The 13,208-nt window shown below is 39.1% G+C and overlaps 1 protein-coding gene across 1 annotated transcript; it reads left to right on the forward strand.

Annotated features, from left to right (window-relative positions):
* The first annotated feature begins 8,703 nt into the window (after window positions 1-8,703).
* Window positions 8,704-10,975, forward strand: LOC129666447 (disintegrin and metalloproteinase domain-containing protein 25-like). The gene is given in 3 exon segments (XM_055593553.1): window positions 8,704-9,157; window positions 9,160-10,491; window positions 10,494-10,975. Coding segments are annotated over 3 exon segments (2,268 nt in total).
* The last annotated feature ends 2,233 nt before the right edge of the window (window positions 10,976-13,208 follow it).

Consider the following 13,208-nt stretch of genomic DNA (forward strand, 5'->3'; position numbering starts at 1 on the left):
TTCTTCTTCTTCTTCTTCTTCTTCTTCTTCTTCTTCTTCTTCTTCTTCTTCTTCTTCTTCTTCTTCTTCTTCTTCTTCTTCTTCTTCTTTTTCCAAAGCTTTCAGGTGATCTATTAAGTTGCTAACGTGGGATCTTTCCAGTTTCTTTATGAAGGCACCAATACTATGAACTTTTCTCTTAGCACTGCTTTTATAGTGTCTTGAAGTTTGAATAAGCTGTGCCCTCATTTTCATTGAATTCTAGGAAGTCTTTAATTTGTTTCTTTATTTCTCCCTTTACCCAGTGATCATTGAGCAGGGAGTTGTTCAGTTTCCATGATTGTGTATGCTTTTGTTGTTTCTGTTGTTGTTGAGGTCTAGCTTTAATCCACAGTGATAGCATAAAAAACAATAGGTTAATTATATTTTCAAGTATCTGTTGAGGTTGGCTTTTTTTTTTTTACCGACTATATGGTCAATTTTGGAGAAAGTTCTGTGTGGTTCTGAGAAAAAAAAGTATATTCTCTTGTGTTTGGGTTAAAAGGTATATAGACATCTGTTAAGTCCAATTTCTTCATGACCTCTGTTATCTTCATTATTTCTGTATTTAGCTTCTGTGTTGATGATCTGTCCGTTGATGAAAGTGGGTTGTTGAAGTCTCCCACTATTAAGGTGTTGGGATTAATGTGTGATTTAGGCTTCAATAATGTTTCTTTTACAAATGTAGTTGTCCCTGTATTTGGGGTATTGATGTTCAGGATTGTAATGTCCTTTTGGTGGATTTATTCCTTTGATGGGAATAAAGTGTCTTTCACCATCTTTTTTCATTAATTTTGATTGAAAGTCTATTTTATTTAGATATTAGGATGGCTACTTCTGCTTGTTTGTTGGGTCTTTTTGCTTTTTCCAGCCCTTTACTCTGAGGTAGTGTCTATCTTCGTTGCAGAGTATGTTTTTTTAATGCAGCAGAATGTTGGATCCTTTTTCTGCAACCATTCTGTTAGCCTGTGTCTTTGTTGGAGAGTTGAGTCCATTGATGTTGATGGATATTACTGAGCAATGATTAATAGTGTCTCTTATTGTGCAGTTTGTAGAGATAGTGTGTATGTGTGTGTGGTTTTGTCTTACCGTTGTTAATTTATGTACATCTTCTGTTTTCTTGGATGTAGTTGACCTTGCTAACAAGGAGTTTTCCTTCTAGTATCCTGTGTAGGACTGGGTTGGTGCAGAAATATTGTTTAAATTTAGTTTCTTCGTGGTATATCGTCTTTTCTCTATCTATGGTGATTGAGAGTTGTGCTTGGTATGGTAGTCTGGGTTGGCATCTGTGGTCTCTTAGTGTCTAGATGACAACTGCCAAGGCCCTTCTGCTTTCATAGTCTCTATTAAAGTCAGGTGTGATTCTGATAGGTCTACCTTTCTATGTTACTTGGCCCTTTTCCCTTGCTGCTTTTAGTATTTTTTTCTTTGTTCTGTAGATTTAGTGTTTTGATTACTATGTGTCAGAAGGAATTTCCCTTCTGTTCTACTGTATTTCATGTTCTGTAAGCCTCTTGTATGTGTAATGGCATATCTTTCTTAAGGTTGGGGAAATTTTCTTCTATAATTTTCTTGAAAATATTTTCTGGACCTTGAAGTCTGAAATCTTTTTCATTTATTCCTGTTATTCTTAGATTTTTGCCTTTTCATGGTGTCCTTGATTTCTTGGATGTTTTGTGTCAGGAACTTTTTTGTCTTAATGATTTCTTTGAGAGATGTATTGATTTCTTCTATTGTATCTTCAACCCCTGAGATTATCTTCTCCATCTCTTATATTCTGTTGTTGATGCTTATCTCTGTGGTTCCTGACATCTTCTCTAAGTTTTCCATTTCCAGGGTTTTCTCAGTTCGTGTTTTCTTTATTGATTCTAATTCTGTTTTCAACTCTTGAACTGTTTTATTCTTTTCCTTCACCAGTTTGATTGTGTTACCTGTCTGTCCTTGGTGGCCTCTGTTTGGTCGTATTTTTCTGTGTTTCTTTGAGAGATTTATTCATTTCCTTTTTATATGCCTCTAATAACTGCATAATCATATATTTAAGGTAATGTTCCTGTGTTTCATCTGTATTAGACTATCCATTGGATTTTTGAGGGGTGGGTTCTGGTAGAGCCATGATATCCTGATTTTTGTTGATTATATTCTTACACTGGCCTTTAGCCATCTGGTTGTCCATAGCTTTCGGTGTTTGTTCCTTGAACCTGCACCTAAGACTAGATCAACTAGTCTCTGGTGTCTGGAGTAGTCTTTAGGATGATAAGAGAGGTTTAGTGGAACACAAATGATGTTCTGGTGTTCTGGATGCTGTCATACTGGGATGGATGTTTAGGAAAGCAAGATGTGGGTGCCTTGAAGGGTGAGGCATGGGCTCAGATGCTTTGAAGGGCAGGACACAGGCTCAGATGCCTTGAAAGTCAGGAAGCAGGTATCTCACATGGAAGCTGAGGGGGTATAGGTCCCTTAGGTAGAAGTTTAGAAGGAAGGTGACATCCACCTCAGGTGGCAATCATGGGGGATCTGGTGCTCACTGTGCTCCTGGGCCTCAGCTTCATCTGGGCTCTGCCATCTCTGATCTGGGAACTATATGATTTTATTGTCCAACTGATCTCCACAGGAGGATGAGTATAACTGGTTTGGAGATTGGGATGCTGTCCCAGGGATCCAGATGCTGCCCTCAGGTGAGCAGGAGGGATCAGATGTCTGGCTGCTGGAGCAGAGAGTCCCTGGACCTGGAGACCTGAACTCACTCGAGTATGTGAAAAGGGCATGGGCTCACATTTCTTGACTCCTGGACCCATAAAACAGCCACAGGGGTCCTGGATCTGATAGTCCCCAATTCCCTGGATGTGTCTCCCAGCCCCAGGAAGCACCAAAGTTGGTGCTTTGGATCCAGCTGCCTGTGTACTTATGGGTTTCTCACCCTTAGATATGGTACACAATGGTTGTTGACATCTTGGAACTCTCCCTGAGTTTTTAAGGAAACCAAAACTTCTATTAGACTTCTGTGCTGCTTTCTCGAAATCATGCATTGCTTCTAGCTCTTACAATTTCTCTGCCTCATTTTCCATATAGGTCCCTGAGCATTGAGGGAAGGAGTTTGGGAGAGACATCTGATTTTGCACACTGTCTAGCGGTGAGTCTCTGTGTTAATTTCGACATACTGCAAGAAGCAATATGTCATAAGGAGTCATTTTATTGTGTTCCTTTATCAGAATAACAGTATTACATTTTTCCCTCAGGCCCATCAAGTTCCTAGACACTTTAGCACTGTTTTGTATGGGTTCCATTTTGAGTGAGATTTAAATCTAATTTTTAAAAAGTGGTTTGTTAATTCCATGCTATTTGTGCCATTTTTCTACCAGTATATCTGATAGGCAAGTTACTGTGGTAGGTGACAGGGTTTGTAGCTGGGTGATATTAATGAGTATCTTTCTCCTGTAATAACAGAGAATCTCCCACTACCATGAACACTAGTGGGTATAAGTGAAGCTTCTAGCTGGGCACCAGCTTGACTTCTTCATGTTTGGTGACATGGGTATTGTCTTCAGCAATTGGGCCCTACCATCAGGTTGTGGAAGGCAACCAACAGGTTTGCAATGGCCTGTGATGTTTTCAGATTTCTTTGACAAATGACTTAACAAGCTGTTGCCCATTCCTGGCACTAGAGGTTTTACTTGGCGGCATGTGTACTTGTTGCATTGTCACCTTAGGATTTTGTTGCTGTTGTTGTTTTGTTTGGGTGGATCATATGCCTCTAGAAAGTAATTCATCTTCTTTTATTTTTTCCAATTTGTGGATTTTAAATATCAAAGTATGTGCCAATGATGTTCTGAATTTTATTCATGTTTGTCTTAATGATTCACTTTTCATCTCTCTCACTCACTTGTATTTTCTCACTCTTGTAGTGTGACTCATGTCTATTATGTTTCTCTGTTAAGTATTTTATAAAACTTTTTTGTTTCTGTTTCTCTCTTAACTTGGCTATCACACAAATAATTGAGACTATTTTATAGTTGTTTAATAATGAATCTCACGACACAATAACTGAACAATAATTACTCTATTCTGAATCCTCTAAACTAATCTAGATTATCCCAGCATGCATCTAAGAGATACTTGCACTTTGTAGCTTTCCTTGCTGAGTGCTATCTCTGTCTCTGTCTCTCAATCTCTCTGTCTCTCTAATTCTCTGTCTCTCTGTGTCTCTCTGTCTGTCTTTCTGTCTGCTTATCTCCCTCTCTCTCTGTCCCTCCTGTACATCTGCCTTTGGTTGAATCCCCCTCTTCTCTTCTTTAATTCCTCCTCCCCTGGCTAGCAGGAAGGCCAGTTCTATTCTTTTCCCTGTTCAGTGATTGGCAGTAAGCTGCTTTATTTTCTTATCAGGGAACAACTGGGAAACAGTGTTTACACAACCTTGAGATAGGAGATTCTCAGAATGAGGACTGCAACCAGATATGGGAGCAGAGAAATCAGCATTTGAATTACACAATAACCTTATGCCCATATTTTACTTTCCAAACCTATACTTTACTTCCTTAAATTTTATATTTTTTTAATTTCTACTCCTTTAGTTTTGCCCTGAATTGTTATTTTCAACTACTAATTTAGGGTTTAGCTCATTATTGGCTGTACAAGGACCTTAGATGTATATTATTTGTGATCCCTCATGTTTATGTAGGCATGTGGACTTTATATACTATATAAATGAATATATAGTTTTTACTCTATGACTGATTGCATTCTATCTTATAGGCTTTTATATTGTTTAATTTTCATTGTTTTTAGAAATTTATTGATTTCTTCAATGGCCTATTCATCATTCAACATGTTGTGCTATTTAGTATCCTAGTATTTATGCATGTTTGATAGTTTCTTGTGCTATTGATTAATGGTTTCACTTTATTGGGATCAGACAGAATACAAAGTTTCATATAAGTTTCCCTATTTTTGCAAATATTTCATTTTGCCATAATATTTTAATTTCTTTTTAGAGAAAGCTCCATGGATGTAGAAATTGTTTATTCTGAACTTATTGGATGGATTATTATGTAGCTCTCTGTTAAGTCCATTTGATGTATGATGTCATTTCATGCAGATGTTTATCTGCTTGTTTTTTTCTGTTTTGTTTTTGTTTTGTGGATGTGTTTTGTTTTTGTTTTTGTTTTTGCATTCATGATGAGAATAAGCTGAGGTCATGTTGACAACATGAGCAAAAGTAGAGAAGAAATAATAATTATATGTCTTATGGGGGAAATGCAGAATGCTATGAGATTAAAGCCACCTTTAATCCAAGCACTTAGAGGCTGACCCTCACACTGAAAGGTCTCTGTGAGTTCTAGGACAGCCAGGGCTGTTACACAGAAAAACCCTGTTTCAAAAAACAAAACAATAACAAAAAAGAAATTATATTAATTCATTTTGATAAGTAGTTAAAGTCAATAGAAATGAAATTTGTTGAGATAGTGGAGAAGTCAGATAGAATCTTATCCACTTGCAATATTCTGTAGACTGAAACCTTCTTGTTGGTAAGCAGTTCAACCCAGAACTCAACATTGTGAGAGACAAAAATGGGGACTAATATTCTCTTTTTCATGTGAAGTCTCAAGAAAAATCTACCATGCAAATGTGACATGAAGGGAGTTATCATTTGAAAAGGTCACGGACATTGTCACTTTACCTGCTAGTAAGTCATTTAAGAATTTAGCACTAGAGGATAGAAGCACAAATCATTAGACTATGAACCCACACCCCATGATTCTTACCCAGTATTTCAAACCATCACCACATAAAAAGAATTATATTATTCTTCTCCATTTATTTGACAGGACATTCTAAAGATTTTTGATGTGCATTTACTCTTCCTTTGAATAACACTGAACTAGATACTATATCAAAAAATGCTAGGTAGTAATTTGGGCATGGAAATTGATGAATTTGGTGAAGCTATGGAAAGAAAATAATGGACAAAAGATTTTGAAAGTCAAATTTAAGGTTTCTATACTATATGGCACTAAGAATCTTTATGAATTACAATGTCACAGTCACTCAGGAACTGTGGCGTGTTGAGTCATTGTATAAAATATTGTAGACAGTACAAAGAAAATCCAAATCATATTCTTTGAATTTGTTTTTCTCTGCGAAGACTGCATCACAACACATTAAGAGTAAATTCTGATGAATTTATATGGGTTAATTACCAAGAGTATTGCATCAATAATAAATCAATGTTTACCATCAAAACCACAGCAAATATTTAAATTGCCAAAATATATTTCAAGAAGAGTGTGGGAAGCAACACGGCAGTGTATGCCTGTAATCCTAGCACTTACATGAGAGCCAGAGTCTAAAGAACCATGAAACCAAAGTAGACTAAGTGATACAGTGAAATCCAATCTTAAAACAACAGCAACAAAACAGTATGAGGATCTTACTCACAATTTAGAAATGCCTCCAAAAGCTTCTTTCTCTTCTTTTATACTATGTTCTCTAAGCACTTTATACAGTGAACCTACAAGGTGTGTGTGACTGTGTGTTTTGTGTGTTTGTATGTGTATGTATTGTACACACATGTTCACTTGTGAGTATATATGTGAATATTTACATAAGCACACGTGTATGGGGCACAGATAGATGTTGGAAGTTTTCCTCTTATTTTCTGACTGTTGGTATAGTGTTCTTATGGAATGTATACAATTCACCCTTGTTCTTTCAAATACTAATTTCTCTGTTCCACTATCTGGTTTCAACCCAGACATTGCATTGTGATGTTTATTCTAAGCATCACCTGTCTCAAGTTTGTGTAAGCATGCCATTTGTTCTCTGTATTGTCAATAAGACAACCAGCCAATGCTGAGCAATGCAGAGACTAGGGTGGGCTATCCTGATCCAGAGAGAAGGAGAAAGAAGGGAGTGGAAGGATTTGGGGAGAGCCGAGATTGGCAGCAGAGGACAGGGAACCATAAAGAGAGATGAACTGGACCTAAAATATGACTACAAGCAAGTATAATGTGGAAATTCTGAATGGGAGGAAAACTTTGCAGGCTTAGAGGTTTATGATGGAGTAACTGTTGCCCAGCATTGTGCTCTAGGTTAATTAAATAAATCCTAGTTTATGGTTGGTGATTTGGTTATACAACTGGTTTAGGAATAACTGCTGTTTAATAAAAAGTTAAATCATTATTAAATATTAATCGCCAACAACACATAACCCTATTTCAAGACAAGATCTCTCATTGCACATAAGACACACTAATGTAGCTAGACAGGCTGGCAATAAAGCTCCAAAGATTTATCTGTTTCTATTTTCTTCTCTTTAGCCTCATTTGCCAGTGTTGAGTTTACAAGCATAAATTATCAACCATGATGTGTAAACATGAGTTCTGGTGAGCCAAACTCAGTCCTCATGCTTGCCCCACAGCGTCTTAAGTACTTAGCTATCTCTTAAGTCTTGCAAACCTTTAATTTTTAGTTCTTGCTTAATTTATACAAGTAATTAAGGCACTATTATTACTTTAAAATGAGATTAATTTGTTCTAAAACAAGTTTCCACATGGCTATACTTAGTGACAAAACAAAGATTCAGGAAAATAATTTCTGGAAAACTCCAATGTTGAATAAAAAAGATTTCAATGCAAACTTCTTGGTTTTACTACTTAATATACGTTTACTTAAATTGAACAATAAAAACGACATGCAAAAGAAAACACAGTCTCAATTTTCAGCTGGGTTAAAATTTCAGAAACACAGAATAAATTATTAAAGAAGCATGGGACATGCTTAAAATACATCTGTCATTGACTTCAGTATTTAGCCATAGCATCAGGCTATCTGATCTAAATATCTGTTTCCAGGAGCATGCTGCAAGCAGACGGTTCTCTGACTAAGGCTGACTGTAGTATTGACTTTGGGGAGAAAAAAGCTTATTTCAAAAACTGCTAGACAGGAACATCAGGTCTAGTTCGAAAAAAGATACCAGTATCTTACCAACCACAGCTTATGACTTCTGAAGAAATTGGCTTTTGAAGAGTGATACTTTGACAATTTTAAGTTCTCAAACTGAAAGTAAGATAGCAAAAGTAATGATTTGCTGTATAGATGTGTGTGCATACTAAAAGGATAATAAAATAGGAATAAGAACAGTGTTAAAAAACACTCCTAAATAAAATTATTCAACTATTCATGATTGAAAATTGAAAAAACAATTTGTACTTATTCCAATCTCATACATATGCATAATAATTCCTGCTTAAATTATAATATATGGTCACTGTCTATTTGCTTTAAATGTATATTGAAAATGTATGAACTCCTGTATTAAAAAAACATGTTATACCCATGAGTTCTTTAGATTAAGAAAGAATCTATATTGGCAAATTAAAACACATGGTTTGACTGCACTTCAACAAAATAAACAGCAAATCAAATGTACTAATTGGAGTCATGGTTTGGACCAATACTTAGAATATTTAAGTTCAAACCTTGTTCTTTCTCTTTTACTTCACCTGCCTATAATTAAGCTACTCCATGTCTGACTTCTTTTTCCTCTCTCATTTAGTGTTGCTGCACTAATGCATCAACTCATCCAGAAGACAGACCTTTAAAATCAGCACTGCATGTAGCCAAGACAAAGGGCATCCTCCTCTGCTGTCTCATAAGACATGGTGGTGGCTATGGGTGCCTGAGGTGCTCATGAGGATAAGTCATCTGCACCTCTTGCTGGAGATGTTGATCATTCATTCAACATGGCCCCTGATTGGGTATGCTCAACACACCAGCCTCCCAGAAGTTGTGACACCCTTACAGGTCCCAGGAAACAGAACAATGTGGGCTATGGGATGGCTGAACTACAGCCTGCACTTTGGAGGACAGAGACATTTTATCTCTATGAAAGCCAAGAAGTTCTTGGTATCTAGGCACTTCTCTCTATTCACCTACACTGACCAAGGAACTCTACATGAGAACCAGCCTTTCATCAAGAAAGATTGCTACTACCATGGCTATGTGGATGGAGACCCAGAATCCATGGTTGCTCTTACCACCTGTTTTGGGGGATTTCAAGGAATGTTACAGGTAAATGGCACAGTATATGAAATCAAGCCCAAGAACCTTTCTTCCACATTTGAACATTTGGTTCACAAGACAGAGACAAGGAGACAGAATTACTTTCGATGAGATGCGCATTAACAGAAGAAGAGCTAGCATGACAAATGAAGCTTCGAGAGAAAGATAACCCCACTCTCATGCAAAGCAACTATGAGGGATGGTGGACCCACAAGCGTTTTCTTGACCTGGCATTGGTTGTTGACCATGAGCGAATTCGTTATCGTAACAATAATATTTCACAAGTGTTAGTGGAAATATTCCTCATTGTTAATATAATAAATGAAATTTATCGTACATTGGATGTTGAGGTAGTTTTACATGGAGTAGAGATGTGGAATGAAGGAAACCCATTCGAAGTGAGCACCATAGAGAATCTCCTACTTGATTTTTGTTCATGGAAGGCTGTTAGCATCAATAATCGTATTCCAAATGATATTGCCCATCTCTTTGTGAGCTATTATTTTGGTATCAACCTTGGTTTGGCTTACGTTGGATCTGTCTGTATGCCAACTTATACTTGTGGAGTAGATTGTCTCACAGGAAATAATCTTATTTTTGTTGGAGAAATTGCAGCCCATGAGATAGGTCATAATTTGGGTATGTGGCATGATGATGTCTCATGTACATGTGGAGAAGAAGCATGTTTAATGGCTGAAATACACAGTGGCATTCCAAAGTTCAGTAACTGCAGTTATGCTGAGTTTTGGAGAACATATGCTACTGCCAACTGCATGCGTAAGGAAGAGAAGCCAATAAGCAAATACAAACACAAGTTCTGTGGAAACGGTGTGGTTGATGATGGAGAGCAGTGTGATTGTGGATCTTTTAAACGATGTACAGCAGATCCATGTTGTCAGTTGGGATGTACCCTCAAAGATGGGAGTGCCTGTGCTTTTGGGCTTTGTTGCAAACATTGCCAGATCATGCCAGCAGGCACAGTGTGTAGAAAAAAGAACAATGAATGTGACCTTCCAGAATGGTGTAATGGACATTCACATGAGTGTCCTAGGGATGTTTATTTGCTTGATGGGAGCCCCTGTAAAGATGGTGGCTACTGCTATGAAAAGAGATGCAATAACCGAGAGGAACAGTGTCGGCAAATCTTTGGCAAAGAAGCCAGGAGTGCAGCTGAGGGATGCTACAGGAAAATCAACACCCAAGGTGACCGTTTTGGCAACTGTGGTATATCCAAAAGTACATACTTAAGATGTAATGACTCTGATGTCCTCTGTGGGAGAGTTCAGTGTGAGGATGTAACGGGTATTCCCGTTTTGGAAGATCATTCCACTATACACTGCACTCACTTCAATGGTGTGACCTGTTGGGAGACTGACTACCATTTTGGGATGGCAATGCCTGACATCGGTTCTGTGAAAGTGGCGCAGACTGTGGTCCAGAGCATGTGTGCATGAATAAGAAGTGTGTCCAAAAGTCAGTTTGGGCAAGCCCGTGTTCATCAAAGACTTGCAATATGAAAGGCGTGTGCAACAATTTACATCACTGCCACTGCAACGTGGGGTGGAACCCTCCATATTGCCTGGAGAGAGGCTTTGGAGGGAGTGTTGACAGTGGCCCTCCAGCTCCAAACACTGGCCCTCCAACTTCAAGCACTGGACCTACAACTCCAAACATTGGCTCTCCAAGTCAAACATTGGCCCTACAACTCCAAACATTGGCCCTCCAAGTCCGAGCATTGGCCCTACAACTCCAAACTTTGGCCCTCCAACCCCGAGTACTGGACCTACAACTCCAAACATTGGACCTCCAACCCCGAGTACTGGACCTACAACCCCGAACATTGGCCCTCCCACTCCGAGCATTGGCCCTCCAACTCCAAACATTGGCCCTCCAACTCTGAGCACTGGACCTACAACTCCAAACATTGGCCCTCCAACTCCGAGCACTGGACCTACAACTGCAAACATTGGCCCTCCAACTCAGAGCACTGGACCTACAACTCCAAACATTGGCCTTCCAAATCAGAGCACTGGACCTACAACTCCAAACATTGGCCCTCCAACTCAGAGCACTGGACCTACAACTCCGAACAGTGGCCCTCCAACTCAGAGCACTGGACCTACAACTCCGAACAGTGGCCCCCCAAGTCCGAGCATTGGACCTACAACTCAGAAAAAAGAGGGAAACAAGAAAAGAAACAACATGGCACTGATTATGCTTTTTGTTATTTTTTTAATCTTTATCTTACTTTGGATTTCAATTAGGTATGTAATATTACCTAGCAGTGCTTTCACATCAGAGAAGGAAGAAGAGTTCAGTGATATCACCAATGCTAGCAGCATATCATGATTTCAAAAGAACATCAAATTCTTCATAAACTTCTCCTGTCTTACCGTGTATCATCTTGGCACATCCATTATTATGTGTTTTAGAAATCACTACAACAAAATAGTGGAGCTATTTTGTATTTCAGGATGCAAGCCTCAGTATTCAATAAAACCATGGTCCTAGTCCAGAACTACTGTTCTTCACTTTCAGCAGTGTTAGTGCTTCATGTTCTCTTACAGTGTTCTCAGTAAAGGCCCACCTCAGGGATCATGGATACAGGGGTTTTGGTTTTTTCTCCTTCAGTTCAAAACCACCTCCCCTTTTTTACTCTGCTTGGCACATAGAGAACAGCTTCTTTGGATACTTCACCAATACTCCTCCCTAGTAGAATCTTCTCATAGGAGATCACCAAAAGCTTGGAAACCAGGGGAAACTGTTCAATTAAAGTTCCTGTCCATGTTTCCTCAGTGGGCATTCTACCTGGGTTGGAATCTGATGCCTTCATTTAGAACTTGTCTACAGGATGTGACCTATATTATGTGTGTCTCCACACAAAGTGTTGCATTTGTCACATTGGACAAGCACTTATTCATTAAACCTGTACAACCATGGGTCTACAGCAGTAGATAATTGGTGTCCTTGCAACTTCTGCCTACCCCATTCAATTGTCTAATGAGTGTCTGTATGTTTGTAGTGACAGCAGCTCATAGAATAGACAGTGTTTCTACCAGCTTCCCAAAGTACAGCACTGTCACCCCAAGAGATACAAAACAATTGCCAAGCAACCAACCTCCTGAATGCTGAGTCCAGGGTCTTTGAGCCTTCCCTGAGTCAAGTCACAAAAGTCCCAATACAAAGGTACCAAAGCCCTCCTCAGCCATTGGCATCCCACAACCAGGGAACTAACTTCTAAACTCTGAGCTGAATATCCTCAGTGTTCTCATGGTGACCCCCAGTCAGGAGGTGAAAACTGTACCATGCAATTGGCAATGTGTGGGTATCTCAAGAACATATTATTTCATGTGTGGATGCTGAGGGACATAGAACATACCTTAGTACAACAGGGAACACAGGAAGTGATCATACACATCAGAAGATTTATTTTTATTTTTTTTCTTATCAGTTACATTTTATTAACTCTGTATCCCAGCTGTGTCCCGCTCCCTCATTCCCTCCCAATCCCACCCTCCCTCCCTCATCTCCACCGTGCCCCTTTCCAAGTCCACTGATGGGGGGGGGGAACTCCTCCCCATTCATCCGATCCTGTTTCCACTTCTTTATTTTACTACCTTGGGTTTTTCCTTGTACTGAAGTAGAATTCCTTAAGGGTTCTAAACGGAAGGTGCTATCAACAGCAATTCAACGTCTTTACACTTGAGTTTGTAGTAGTGGATTCAGGGTTCTGGGGCTCACTCTATGACTAGGGTGCCTGCCACACAAGCCTGGAACCTGACTTCTCTAGAATCCATGGTCAAGGCCAGGAGTTGTGCTTCCTGGGTGCTTGTAACACTATTTCTCAGAAGGCAGAAATGGGCAGACTCCTGGGTTCACTCAGCAGCTAGTCTATTCTAACTTGTGAACTCTGGGTCATCAAGAGTTTTTGTCAAACATGGCGGGTGTGGTGGTGCATGACTGTAATTCCACAATCTGGGAGGCAGAATGTAAGTTCAAGATAGCCAAGGCTACACAGACAAACCCTGTCTCCAGAAGCCAACCAACCAACCAATCAAAAAGAGTCCATGTCTTCCAGGAGGTAGACAGAGTTTCTGAGAATTCCAGTAGAAGATGCCTCCGCATGAACATGC

This window comes from Psammomys obesus, unplaced genomic scaffold (assembly GCF_907164565.1).
Source record: "Psammomys obesus unplaced genomic scaffold, mPsaObe1.curated_primary_1811, whole genome shotgun sequence".
Taxonomy (NCBI): Eukaryota; Metazoa; Chordata; class Mammalia; order Rodentia; family Muridae; genus Psammomys; species Psammomys obesus.